This window comes from Mesitornis unicolor, unplaced genomic scaffold, assembly GCF_000695765.1.
Source record: "Mesitornis unicolor isolate BGI_N332 unplaced genomic scaffold, ASM69576v1 scaffold33287, whole genome shotgun sequence".
In the NCBI taxonomy this organism is placed as follows: Eukaryota; Metazoa; Chordata; class Aves; order Mesitornithiformes; family Mesitornithidae; genus Mesitornis; species Mesitornis unicolor.
The window spans coordinates 25,539-38,053 of record NW_010198970.1 but is presented as its reverse complement, the minus strand read 5'-3'; the positions used below and the strand labels follow the sequence as shown (position 1 = coordinate 38,053).

The following is a 12,515-nucleotide window of genomic DNA, read 5'->3' as shown; positions in this document are numbered from 1 at the left end:
GAGCGGTTCTTGCTGCTCACGGAGAGCGCGTTCCTGCACCAAGCGTCAGCCGTTTGGTTGACGTTGGATTGCTGCCCCCTCCCTCTGCAGTTGAGTGTCTGGTTTGGGGTTCCTCAGGAGTGTCTCCCCTCTGCAGAAGAGCTCAGCTTTGAAGCCTGCATGAAGACAGGTCATGAAATTCTTCATTAATTCATCTTGAATTTGAAGATATTTGCTTTCTTTACTTGGCCACCCTATATGTAAAGGCAGTGGGAACCAATTTCCCATGGGAGCAGAAGGAATTGGTGATTCAGAAGCTGCCATATCGTTCACTTTTCACAAGTCGCGGTTAACTCCTGGTGATTTGATGTATGGGGACTTGGCTTTTGCACCTCCACTGAAGTAGGTACCACATGTAGCTTCCTGCACTTGCTGCCTCATCTCTTCTTGGATGTATTTTTGGGCGGCTTGCTATTGCACGAGGTTTATTCATAGACTCTCATGATGCTCATATACAGACCATCCGTACATATTCTCTGCCGCAGCAGATGGTTTCCGCTTTCCGTGCTTTCCACGTGGGGCAGATGCTGCAAAATCAGATTTCCCTTGGGCATAACCTTTGATTGGCATCTTCCTGCCAGCCGCCATTTCATCACCGGTCCTGGAAACGGCTGTGGACTGTCTGTGTGACTTGTACATCTGATGCCTGGGCTAACGTGGCTTGTTGGAGTGTGCTGGGTATCTGACAAGTTATTAGTCAAGCTGTAAAGCATGTGGCAGCAAGACAGCATTACTCAACTCAGCCAGGATGCTTGATCTCGAGATGCAAATATGCTGAAAGGCGTAGTTCCCTGGTGCTAATCCAGCTCAAATGAAGCTCTCTCCAAGAGCAATGGTCCTGCTTTTTGTGGCTGTTCCTGTTCTTGTGTTCACATGCAAGCAAACACCAGGCTTTTTTGGGGGTTGATCCAACTCGTTCCTCAGCCACGTGAGCACAGGAAGGCGATGGGATGGGTGAGGGTGCAGTGGGGATAGGATGGTCCCTTCTGGTGACAGCCTGCAGAAGCAGTGAGAGTTTTAGCATCTTGGGAAACCCGAGGCCGGAGTCGAGCGGCTGCTCGGGAGCGCAGTGGAAGCAGGCAGAGCTTTCAGCTTTGATGTCTGCACTTGCTCTCATTCCAGCCACGATGCTTTAATCTCCAAAATGCTGTGCTAGGTTTTCACTGTGCTCAGCTTGAATTTTTTCCAAGACATCGCACTGCTGAAGCAGCAGAATTTGCCTGTGTATGCCAGTGCAGTGATCAGTCTGTGTTCATCGGGGTGATAAACTTTCCACGAGAGCAAGGGAGGAGCGGGGCCTTTTACATACGGTCAAGCCAAATCACTCAGCAAGACTGAAGCTGTGAAGCAAATTCAGATAATTTCTGATCGCAGCAGCTGCTTTTTCTCCAAAGGAGAACCTGCACGTGTCCTGCGTGGATTTCCTTCCTTTAATGCATTGTTCTTTTTTAACGTCACAGTGCAATTCCTTGTTTAGATGTTATTAATTGTGTTAAACCGATCATGGTTTGTATTTCAAGTGTTGAATTGTACCTCGAATCCTCAAGTTGAGACCTCTACGCTGCCCCACGGCTTTTCATCCTGCGCTCCTTGTACCCAGAGCTGCTCGTCCAGGACAGGTTGCTTCACAGCACCATGGCTTGCTTTGCCTTTTCAGCCCTCTGCTGACACAATTGCTTGCCATTAAAAACCTCGAGTTTGACTGCCCATATAAAAGATGATTTTCCCTTAATCAATCTCTTTCACTGGCAGTGTCCCTCTTCAGTATTTGCAGAGCTACTGGTGATATTTGTGACGTTCCTGCGGTTCACCGTGGCAATGGACGCGGTGCGACCACGTTGCTCATTGCTGAAATCGAGCCAAGCTATATCCTGAATTATGCAGATGGGCTGTGATTAGATAAAATTTTATGCAGATTTTCTTAGACTGCTCTTTTTTACTGTTCGTAAGAAAAATTGATCCAGAGATGCCTGTATCTCAGTTTGCAGAGAAGTAATATTATAATTTATAGTGTTATGTATTATTGAGATTTCAATGAGATATTAGGAAAAATTTCTTCCCTGAAAGGGTTATCAGGCACTGGAAGGGGCTGCCCAGGGAAGTGCTGGAGCCACGGTCCCTGGAGGGATTTAAAAGACAGGGAGATGCAATGCTTAGGGACATGGGTTAGTGATGGACAGGTTATGATTGGATTTGATGGTCTTAAAGGTCTTTTCCAACCAAATAATTCTGTGATTCTATGTATATTACAGCATTTTTATTCTGTCAAAGCCAAGAGGTGCGCTCTCAACTGCAGAGCTGGCAGCATTGCAGCTGAAAACCCTCAGAGGAAAATCGAACCCTAAAAATATGCCTGAAACTACTGATGTCTTCTGTAGGTTGGCACTTAGGATGCTTTTTTCTAATGTTCTTTGCTACAGCTTCACCTTGCAGGAGCTCCCACCTACAGCAGAGCCTTCCTGAGGTTTGAAGCTCAGAAGGGGGCTCCATGGGCTCAGCTCATGAGCTACTCTTGTCTCGCAAGGCTTTGAGTGGGTAAAGCTACCTCGAGGGGTTGGGACCCCAGAGAGCCCCAAACAGTTGTGTGGCTTCCTTCCCTGCATGAAATCCCCATCTTTTGAATCTTGCTGCAATTTATCTTCATACATCCAGTAGGAATTTTAATTTTAATTGCAGAGCTTTCTCTTTACTGGGTAAGGCTGTAAGTGTGCTCCTTTCCCCTTGCTCTGGGAATGAGATTCTTCACCTTCCTTAGGAGCCTTTCTGCAGTTTTATTCTCCTGCATTCCTTAATTAGCACACTCCTAATCCGAGTGGTTTCCTGCCTGATGTGCGCTTTTCAAGACTGTTATCCTGATGTACAGATTGTGGTAGAAGTACTCACGGTATATGTACCTTGAATTTATAATGCTCTCAGTTTAAAACTTTCCAAAGGATATTCTGTTATTCTCTTCTATTATTCTCTGAAATACAGAGATGGTGATCCTGGTATTAGAGGAAAGGTAGGGAAGTCCTCATCAGGTTTTACTGAAAATCAGCGGCTCACCAGGACTTACTTCAGGAGCCAGTGCAATTATTCAAGCCTTTGACACGAAGCTGATGGCATTACATTTTATCATTTATGTTGGTCTGGGGATATTTGAAAATGTTCTGGAGCTGCCTGGATCTATCCCATCATTGTTTGGCTTTCTGAATGGCTTCTGCATCAAACCAACCTGTTTTCTCAGAGGACTTTATTGCTGTTAATGCTTGCTCTCATGTGAAGCTCTGTGAGGAGCAGTAGCCTCCCAAGACCAGGTTGAGTAAATGTTTTACGTAGGACATAAAACTCAGGTCAGACTGGGAATTCCTGCAGTACTCTGTAATACCTCATTAACGCGTCCTGATGACTGATACCCAACGTGATTCCCCAAGCATGCGAGTTAACAAGATTAAAACCATCCTACGGTAATCTTTGTCAAGCTGCATTTTGTTCTTTCTGGAGTAAAGTATGGGAGCATGAGTTCTGTAATATTTGAGCTTTAGTAATCTCAGCGCTGCAGTTGTTGTACTGTTGGCAAGTTGATGGGTGCCATCGGGCAGATTAACGAGGCTTTCCTAGGTCTGTAGTAGGACTTTGAAGTTATGATGTTGCTGACACGCTCCAGCCTCGGTGTTCCCCTGTTTTACTGCCTTGACCTGGGCTGCCCCAGCACGCCACAGAGCAGATACGAAACCATGCAGTTTCACAAGCAATTTAATTCTGGTGTCTGATAATTAGGGAAGTTTGTTGCTATTTTTAATATCACTCTCTTATGTAAATATAGGTGTGTGTATGCATTTACTTTAAACATGCTGTGAAATTCATAACCCTTATCCTTTGAGGTCTCATGCTTGCAGACCTCTGTGCAACTTGGTACCAAAGGCTGCGTACATAGTAGTGCTCCCCGTGCTGAGCTTTCACACTGGACAGGAGAATGTTGTATCTTTGTGTGCTGAAGCAAAGATACTGTTCTGACACAGGACAAAACCCTGTATTTGAAAACAAACCCCTTCCGTTGTGTTTTTGAACTGCTTACCAGTTGTAGACTGGAAATGTATCTTTTAAAAAAGTGTTACACAGCTTGATCCTGATGCTGGGATGCCAAGCACCTGCGCTAGATGCTGAGTAGAAAAATTTGCAGTTATCCCTGCACAGAATTCCCCCTGCATGGGCTGCTCTGATTGCTCTTTTTGACTAGAAGGTAATTCAGGGAGCGCTGTGCAGCACAGCGAGTGTTCAGACACCAAGGCTGGGTTGGGTTTTTATTTTTTCCCCGTTTCTAGAGCCTTTCAGAAAGCTAATCCACGCAAAAAGCCACTGTCAGCTGAGTGTAAATATTGCCTACTCTTGCTGAGAAATCTGCTGCTGAGGTGTTAGGTGGGAAGGGGAGGCTCGGACTCCTACCAGTTGGGTGCCGAGTTTTGTGTGTGACTTAGCAAAACCGTTTGCACATATGCTTAATGCCTGTGATTGCTTATTTTCACATAGTGATGGGTCAAAATGTAAATCATCGCTCTTTTTTAAAGGAAAACTTTTTTTTTTCCCTTTTCTTGTGAGTATAATAAGTGTAAACTTAGTGTAAGGTTGTGCTAAAAACCAACAACTATGTATTACATTGGTTGAAAAAGCAGCCCTTTTTTGAACATGCCTCCTTTTCTGCAAGGGCTACCATCTTCCCAACTCCTCAGATGACTGCCAGCCCACGGTTGGGGTTGCACTCTGCCTGGCATTTAGTGCAACGTCGGGAACTCCGTGTCTTGTTACATGAAGTCCAAGTGTTCACGCTGCCAAAGCTGGCCACTTTCATGTGGTTGTGTTATTGCTTTGAAATCCCTTTGTCTATTCAAGGGTGTAGCTGAGCAAAGCCTGCACTGATTTGGCCTTTGGTTCATTCCCAAACTGAAACTTATTTGCTTGCTGGGCAAGATCAAAGAGAAAGGACACTCGAGAGGTAAAAATAAAGACTCTGCCCAGCAAAAGATTTACCCATAGGAGGAAGGGGATTAACATTGTCCTGTTGTTTGATTTAAATTCTTTCCGTATTCTTCCAGCTGAAGGGCTTCCCCAGGTGTATTACTTCGGACCGTGTGGAAAGTACAACGCCATGGTACTAGAGCTGCTTGGTCCTAGCTTGGAAGATTTATTTGACCTCTGTGATAGGACGTTCACTCTGAAGACGGTATTAATGATAGCCATCCAGCTGGTGAGTAACAGAGGGCAGGACTCTGCCCCACAGCCTCCACAATGCCGACTCATGTTTACGTCAGTCCTGGGTTAGCTGAAGGATGGGGTTGGTTCGGTGTGAGGTTCAGAAGTGTCGGTTGGTTGAAGGGAGAATCTCCTTCTGTGGTAGAATCACATAATGGTTTGGGTTGGAAGGGACTTTCAAAGGTCCAGTCCAACCCCCCTGCCATGGGCAGGGACACCTCTTACCAGACTGGGTTGCTCAAAGCCCCGTCCAGCCTGGCCTTGAACCCTTCCAATGATGGAGCATCCACAGCTTCCCTGGGCAACCTGTGCCAGATCATCGCTGCCCTCATCATGAAGAATTCCTGTCCAGTCTAAACCTGGCCTCTTTCAGTTTAAAAACGTTGCCCCTTGTCCGTTCCCCACAGACATTGGTAAATGTCTCTCTCCATCTTTCTCATAAAAGAAAGTTTGTCAGGTTTGAGAAAGACTCCTGCTTACGAAGGGAAGGTCAAATTATGCTTATGAGCAAACTTGCTCCTTGCGTAGCAGAACCAGTGAAGCTGGATTCCTATGGACTTGTGTCCCGTGTCCCCTACACGCCCCTGCCCCAGTGTCCGCCCCAGCTCCCTCCCTCTGTTTGGACATTCCCCAGAACATCTAATTTCTTACCCGCTCCCCAGGACACAGGGAGCACGGCACCCTCCCACACTCCTACCAGTTTTACTGGTTTGATGCTACCAGGCTTGCTCATGGACTGAAACCTGTCGGAACGATGGGAGCTGAGCTCTCCCTAATCAAAATGCCAGCATACGAGGTCTCTGCCTTGGTCAAATCTGGACAAAATTGAAAGGAATAGATCTATGGATAGCATCACAGAGTCTCTGATTTGCCTCAGAAGGAAAGGAAATCAAGCCAAAAGTGGTAGCTTGGATTTGTGTCTGGGTTAAAAGTGGACAGCATGAAAACAGAACATACTGAATGTGGTGAGTGGACTTCCACAAGTGGAAGGGTAGAGCCAATCAGTTATCATTTTAGTTTGGGTTTCTGGTTTTCAACCTATGGTCTGCAGATGCCCGAGTGGCACAGCAGAAGTGGGACTGTATATTCACATTAACAGATCTGTGGATGGAAGTGTTGAAGGAAAGAGGAGATGGTAAGGGAGTGAGGAACACAATCCTTTCTAAATAAAGTGAAGTTTGCCACAGCAGAATCTTCAGTGGAAAATTGAGGTCACAGATACAGAAGTTTAAACAGCGCCTGCCAGGTATTGTGTTCATTAAGTTGTGCTCCTGCAGCTGAGGGTGTAGTTTTGTTGGCTTTGAGTGCTCCTTCATCAGTGGAAAACCAATTTATAGTATTGTTTTTGATTAAATCAAATGTCATCAGATGGCAACGCCTTGGATATAGCTTATATGACCTGTTGGTTGTAAAGATGTAAATTTATTCCCGTGAGACTGCTGGGGAAATCAAGATTGTCACAGCAGGTTCCATCTGCCTTTTGCCAAGCCCTGGGGTTGCAGGTCAGCTCTGTACATGGACGCTCTTCACCGGCATCCCGTGCTGATCCGGTGACCTCAGCTGGCCTGCCACCTCCTCTAGACACTGGTAGCAGTTTGGGAAACAGATGCTTTGGGTGATGCAAGGGGACAGCAAAAGCAATGGCAAATGGAGGAGTTGATGTTCTCCAAAAGGAGCAGGCAGTGCTGCTCCATTTTCCATGGGGAGATGTTGCGGGACCTTTCCAGTCTTCTCAGGAAGATTACATGAGTTACCAGCTTGGAGATTTAAGGAGACAGATGAGGCATCGTCAGGTGTGCCCCACCTCCTTCCCTGGGGGCTTCCTGGGAGAAGGGCTCAGCTGGCCCTTGGAGATGTTTTCTGAAGGGGCTGGCACTTACTGCTCGGCTGGAATGAAAACTCATCGCTCCAGCCACAAGGCTTTGGGGGAAATTGTCCTGGATTTATCTTAGTTCCTACACTAAATCATTGCAGTCACTGTGCACGCTCCAGTGTCACAGGCACATCAGAGAAGGAAGGTTGAACTGTCAGATTCAGTGGGTTCGCCTCCATAAATCATGTTTTGTTCTTGCTTTTGACCAGCCAAGCCTGCTTAAGCTGCTGTAATTCTGACCACAGGCGTGAGGAGACACAAGGCTTCACTGCCAGCAACCAGTGTGTTACACAAGCAGCGTTGCTCTCCTGTGATGCTTGACCATGCCTGTTAATGAAGCCTAATTCCCAGGGAGACTTCCAGAAGTGTGAATGGGCCAGCACCACCCAGAGAGCAGAGAGGAGCACCCTGCCCTGATGTAGAGAGTGAAGGACAACTCAGCACGTTGCAGAAAACTGCTACTCTGGCTCGGTTCTCACGAAAATGTCATCAAATTATATATATATTTTTAAGCCCAGAAAGACCACCCAAATGTAAAGCAGGTCTGCTTGTCTGGGAGGCCCCACTGCAGCATGGAGCTCCCAGGAGATGACCCCGATGCTGGGAGTTGCCTTGCATCTCCTGCCCTGGGCTTGATCCCCTCCAGAGGGGGAGGAAGGAGTTGTCTGCCATGGGTGCTGCACTGGCAGCTGGCATGCCCTGAGCTGGTGGGATGTTAGGTGTCCACCCCGTCGTCCCCTGGGTCCTTCTCCCCTCACTCGCTTGTGATGGTCCCCGTGTCTTTAGGAACATCCAGTCCCTTCCCTGATGTTTGCGTTGTTCCTTGCTGCTGCCTGCCGCAGGCTCAGCCCAACAGCAGCCAGCAGCTGCTTTCCAGGTCCCATTGAGCTGCCTTCTCTCCCCCCTCTCCCTCCTTCAGCCTGACCGCTGCTGCAGCACATCTCCGACACATCCACACGTGTGCTGCGTGTTAAAACTAGGCAGGAACTTTGCGTGCAGTATGGTGGCACTTGATCTCCTTTGTTCTGTGCTTGGCGATCCATTTTTAACCAGAGGCATCCCTGAAAGATATTTTTTAGTAAGCATACGTGCTTGGCTGGTCTTATTTAGCTTGACAGGACTTGGTTGGACTCATAAACTCTACAGATGTTAGAAGAAAGAGAAGCCCTCTAGGAGAAACAAATATATCATCATTGTTTTAAGGAGTGACGCTTGGGATTGTGGGAGAATTTAAACATGGTTTTACATCAGGAAGACTCTCCTGGCTGAGGGATATAGAGACTGGATGATAATGAGTCTTCAAGAAAGAAGGAGAACCCATCTCATCTTTTCAGGTGAGATGATGCAGTAGAAAGGTCTGCCTCGGCAGGGGGATGAGCCACACAGCCCTCAGGTTTGTCACCAGGCTTGCATGTTCTTCTGGTAAGCGTGCATTGTGTTCAGAGCTGTGGCAGCCGTAATCAAACATGGCTCGAGTCGAATCAGAAGCGCTCTTACTCTAATGCTCCGTTTCACACCACTCAGTGAAAACCTGCATTGACAGAGTCCTCTGTTTTCCTTCACCACTGGAGGTTTTCCAGCTGTTACTCCTCTAGCTTTTGCATCGCTGATGCTTCACGTTGCTCTGCTAAGAACATCAACCTGGAACTGCTTCCTCCATTCTCCGTGTGCAGCTGAAGAGATCGAGTGGTCGACGTTTCTCAACGTAGCAAAGCTTGGCAATTGGAAACATGTTCACTGACATGAGTCCCTAAAGCCCATAAATCAGAAGTCATCTTAGGGCTTTGCAGATCTGTCTTGGTGTTTGAGCTGGGGGAGAATAACTTTTTATTCTGGCTTCAATTTTTCACTCTTGGCCGGGTCCAACATGTGCGATGCTCATTGACAACTCAGTTTTGTCAGGAGTAAATGTTATTTTCACCCTTGCTTTAAGGGCTTGCTGTCAGAGACAAGGCCCCTGTGCAAATACTTCTGGCTGTGGTCTGGCCCAAGCCATGGTGAAGTTTTTTACTCGTGACCATCAAAATTGTCTTGCACAAGAGATGCCAAAGCAGCCTTTAAACAGGAGGAATTTTTGGTCCCTGCTGATCTGATCTATATTCAAGCAGGTGATGTGTGGAGAAAGGGCTCGGATTTATCAGGAGGGCCTAGAAGTGGGCTTGCCAGCGAGATCAGATCTTCAAGAGTTAACTTTCTGGGGAAAGAGGGTTTATTACACTTACTTCCTTGACAGGAGAAAGGAAAAAGCATGGTTTCTTCGGCATCTAATTAAATGTCACAAATACCCTCTCATTTCCCCGCCACAGCACAGTGGTCCTGCTGTGTGCCAGGGGATGCTTCGCCCTCCTAGAGGTTTCTCCAGCATCTTAAATGGAGATCTGTGGCTCCAAAGATGGACTCAGCCAGCTGTGGCCATGGAAATCCTGCTTTAATTCGCAAGCAGTCTCCTGTCCACCTCTAGTGTTCCTGTGCCCTGTGACAAAATGCCATGGTCTGTTAAAATAACAGGGCAGATGTTAATGCTGCTTCATAGTCACTGTTTTTCCAGTGTAAAAGCCATTCCAACAGTTAGTCCCAGCTCTCTGCAGTGGTGACTGTCTTGTCAAGGTGAATAAAGCATGGAGCCTGCTCCAGGAAACGTCTTTCTAACTCGTAGAGCATCTTTCAGCCATCATTGGCTGTGCACGGCTCTCTGGCAGCACATCATGAAGCATCCAGGCAGGTGGAAGGAAAGAAAAAGGAAATCAAAAGAAAAAGGAATATGAAAGACCCAACGGCATCTGTGTGCATGTGCTGGAAGCAAAAAAAAAAGCAGGTAAATGAGCATCTCCGAGTGCTGCTGGAGTGTATCGGCTCATCGGCCATTTCAGCTGTCCAGGTTGTTGTCCTGGCCAGTTCGACTTGCTGTGAGATTTTAAGGGGAAAAAAAAAACCAAAACCAAACACTTTTTTCAGGTTGTGTAATTGCTGTTGGCCGTTTCAACAGCGGAGCTTCTCTGGCAGCAGAGACAAATCAGATGAGCCAGTCAGGCTCTGTTTGAAAGCTCGTTATGGATGGAGAGGCGAGGAAACGCTTTGTTCCAGTTTTAAGGGTTGCATCTTAATCTGAATTGCCTCCCGACATACCTTTTTGTCTTCCAGCCTGCTGCTGTGTCTTGTAGGTGATTCAAAGTGTGAAGAATGGCTGAAGTGCAGAGCAGCTGCTCTGTTCTGCATCATCCTATAATTGATTAGAAATAATGGCTGTTAGCTGTGAAACCCATTTTCTCAGCGCACTGAAATAAATCACTACTTAGAGGGGAGGGGAGCGGCGAGATGTGTGGTTATCGTCTTTGAAGAGCCTTTGAGCAGGTCTTATTTTTTAAGACTGGTTCACCTGCAGTCAATTTTTTCCTGTCTCTCGCCCTCCCTGTGCAGCTTTTCTATTTTATAAGGAGCACTGCCCCCTCCTGCCTGTTGCTTCTTTCCGAGTGGTGGAAACGCAGCAGGTTTGCCTTAAGAATAAGGTTTCTGATAAACCTCTGACAGCAGGATAGAGTGATCACACCCGTGCAGAAGTGTCTTGCAAGTGTGAACCCGGTGCAGAACCTCTCAGGAACCAGCGGCTTCCCGCAGGGCGCTCCCGAGGGGTCACCAGCCAGCGGCTCTCCCCTTAAACGTTCGCTGAACCTGCTCGCAGCGTGCCGTGAGGTCCACCACAGCGGCGCGGCAGTGACCTCTGCGGACTGACACTCGTTAGTGCAGAACTTGGAGTTTGCGATGGTTTTGTAGCGTTGCAAGCCCGCGGGCAGATGGGTGATGGCCTTTCTGAAGAAGCAACTTGCTTAACAAGGCTGCCGTGCATGCAAGGGCAATCGTGGGCCGAACAGCCATGAGTGACAATTCACACGTTGTCATTGAAAACCTATTGAAAAATATAAAAAGGTAACAAATTAAATTAAATTGTGAATTACTTCCAATTGGAATCATCTAATAAGTTAGGAATCCAAAGGAGAACTGCTCGCTGACCTATTTGAACTTCATCTGTGGTATATTAAGTTTCAAAAGCAATATTAATGATAAACATTTCAATCAGGTGCGTTGTTAGAGGGGAATTGGCTCCCCATCATCTTGGAAGCGGGATTCCTTCCCTTTTACCTTCCCTCCTCAGTTGTACTGCCAGAACAAAGTTAGTCAAAAGCTGAAAAATATTCCAGCTATTCCTAGTAGTAACCAATGAGATTAATTATTATTTTTAGTCAGCACTGAGGATTGTAAAGCTTCCACCTGCCCAAAACTCCCCCTCCGTAAAGAATTTGGCGTGTCTAAGACAACATATGGGTCAAGGGAGGAAGGTGGTAAGACAGAGAGCAACAAGGGAAGGCTGTGGGCAAGGGAAGAGCTCCTGGTAACCAGTTTAGTGTGTTTAAAATCAATACACAAAGGCTGCCGCAGTTCCCGGTGGAATCCTTCCAGGCTGTGTCCCGTTGGTAACGTTTCAGAAACAGCCTTTGCAGTTTCTGCTGGGATGAATTCAGGGAGCACAGCACGGTAGCTGGAGAAAGGAGAGGATGACAAATTCCTCTTCCAACTCTGCATCAGAGGACACGACCCAGCTTCTGCCTTGGTTTGCTCCATCTGTTGTTGTGTTTCTCGTAGCGTAGCTGGAGCCTGAGATAGCACCGAGCAGAGGCACAGTGATGGGCTAATGAAACCTTGCTGCCTTGATAGCTGGGAGAGCACAGTAGCTGGTCTGCTCATGAATAACCTTTCCTTCATCCTTTTGCAGATCTCTCGAATGGAGTACGTGCATTCAAAGAACCTCATCTACCGAGATGTCAAGCCAGAAAACTTCCTAATTGGCCGGCAAGGCAATAAGAAAGAGCACGTCATCCACATCATAGACTTCGGACTGGCAAAGGAGTACATTGACCCAGAAACCAAAAAACACATACCTTACAGGGAACACAAGAGCTTAACTGGAACGGCAAGATACATGTCCATCAACACTCATCTTGGCAAAGGTCTGTGTGGTTGGTGGGAGCTCACTGTGCCAAGACCTGTAGACCTGCAGTGGTAGCGTGGCTTACAGCTCTTTCATGCCCTTCAAGCTCTTTGTAAGCCACTTGGAGCCGTGATGCTGTTTACAGTTGTGAGGCTTTTTTTCACCCTCCCTTTTGAGGAACTGAAACAGCTGAAATGTTGGAAGCCTCGTAATTATAGTTTTTATTAGGAACTAAATAACTGGTAGCAACCCTGCACTGATAAAAGGCAAGTAGGCGGGTGGTAATTGCTGCACTAAATGATGACCAAATAGATTTTTTATAGCACAGCTCTACTGGTAGCTTCCAGTTTCAGGTGTTAGAGTTGTATGTTCCCTGACCTAATAATTGGT

General features: G+C 46.9%; 1 protein-coding gene across 2 annotated transcripts in view; it reads left to right on the top strand.

The window, feature by feature from the left end:
- The first annotated feature begins 5,112 nt into the window (after positions 1–5,112).
- The window catches only part of LOC104544448 (casein kinase I), a 28,729-nt gene continuing 21,326 nt past the window's right edge, over positions 5,113–12,515 (top strand). The window contains exons 1-2 of one of the 2 annotated variants that reach the window (XM_010189322.1): positions 5,113–5,263; positions 11,910–12,144. In XM_010189322.1, coding sequence (XP_010187624.1) covers positions 5,165–5,263; positions 11,910–12,144 — 334 coding nt within the window. In that variant the 5' untranslated portion in view covers positions 5,113–5,164. The remainder of the gene's footprint in view (positions 5,264–11,909; positions 12,145–12,515) is intronic. The other variant, XM_010189323.1, reaches the window with a different exon arrangement.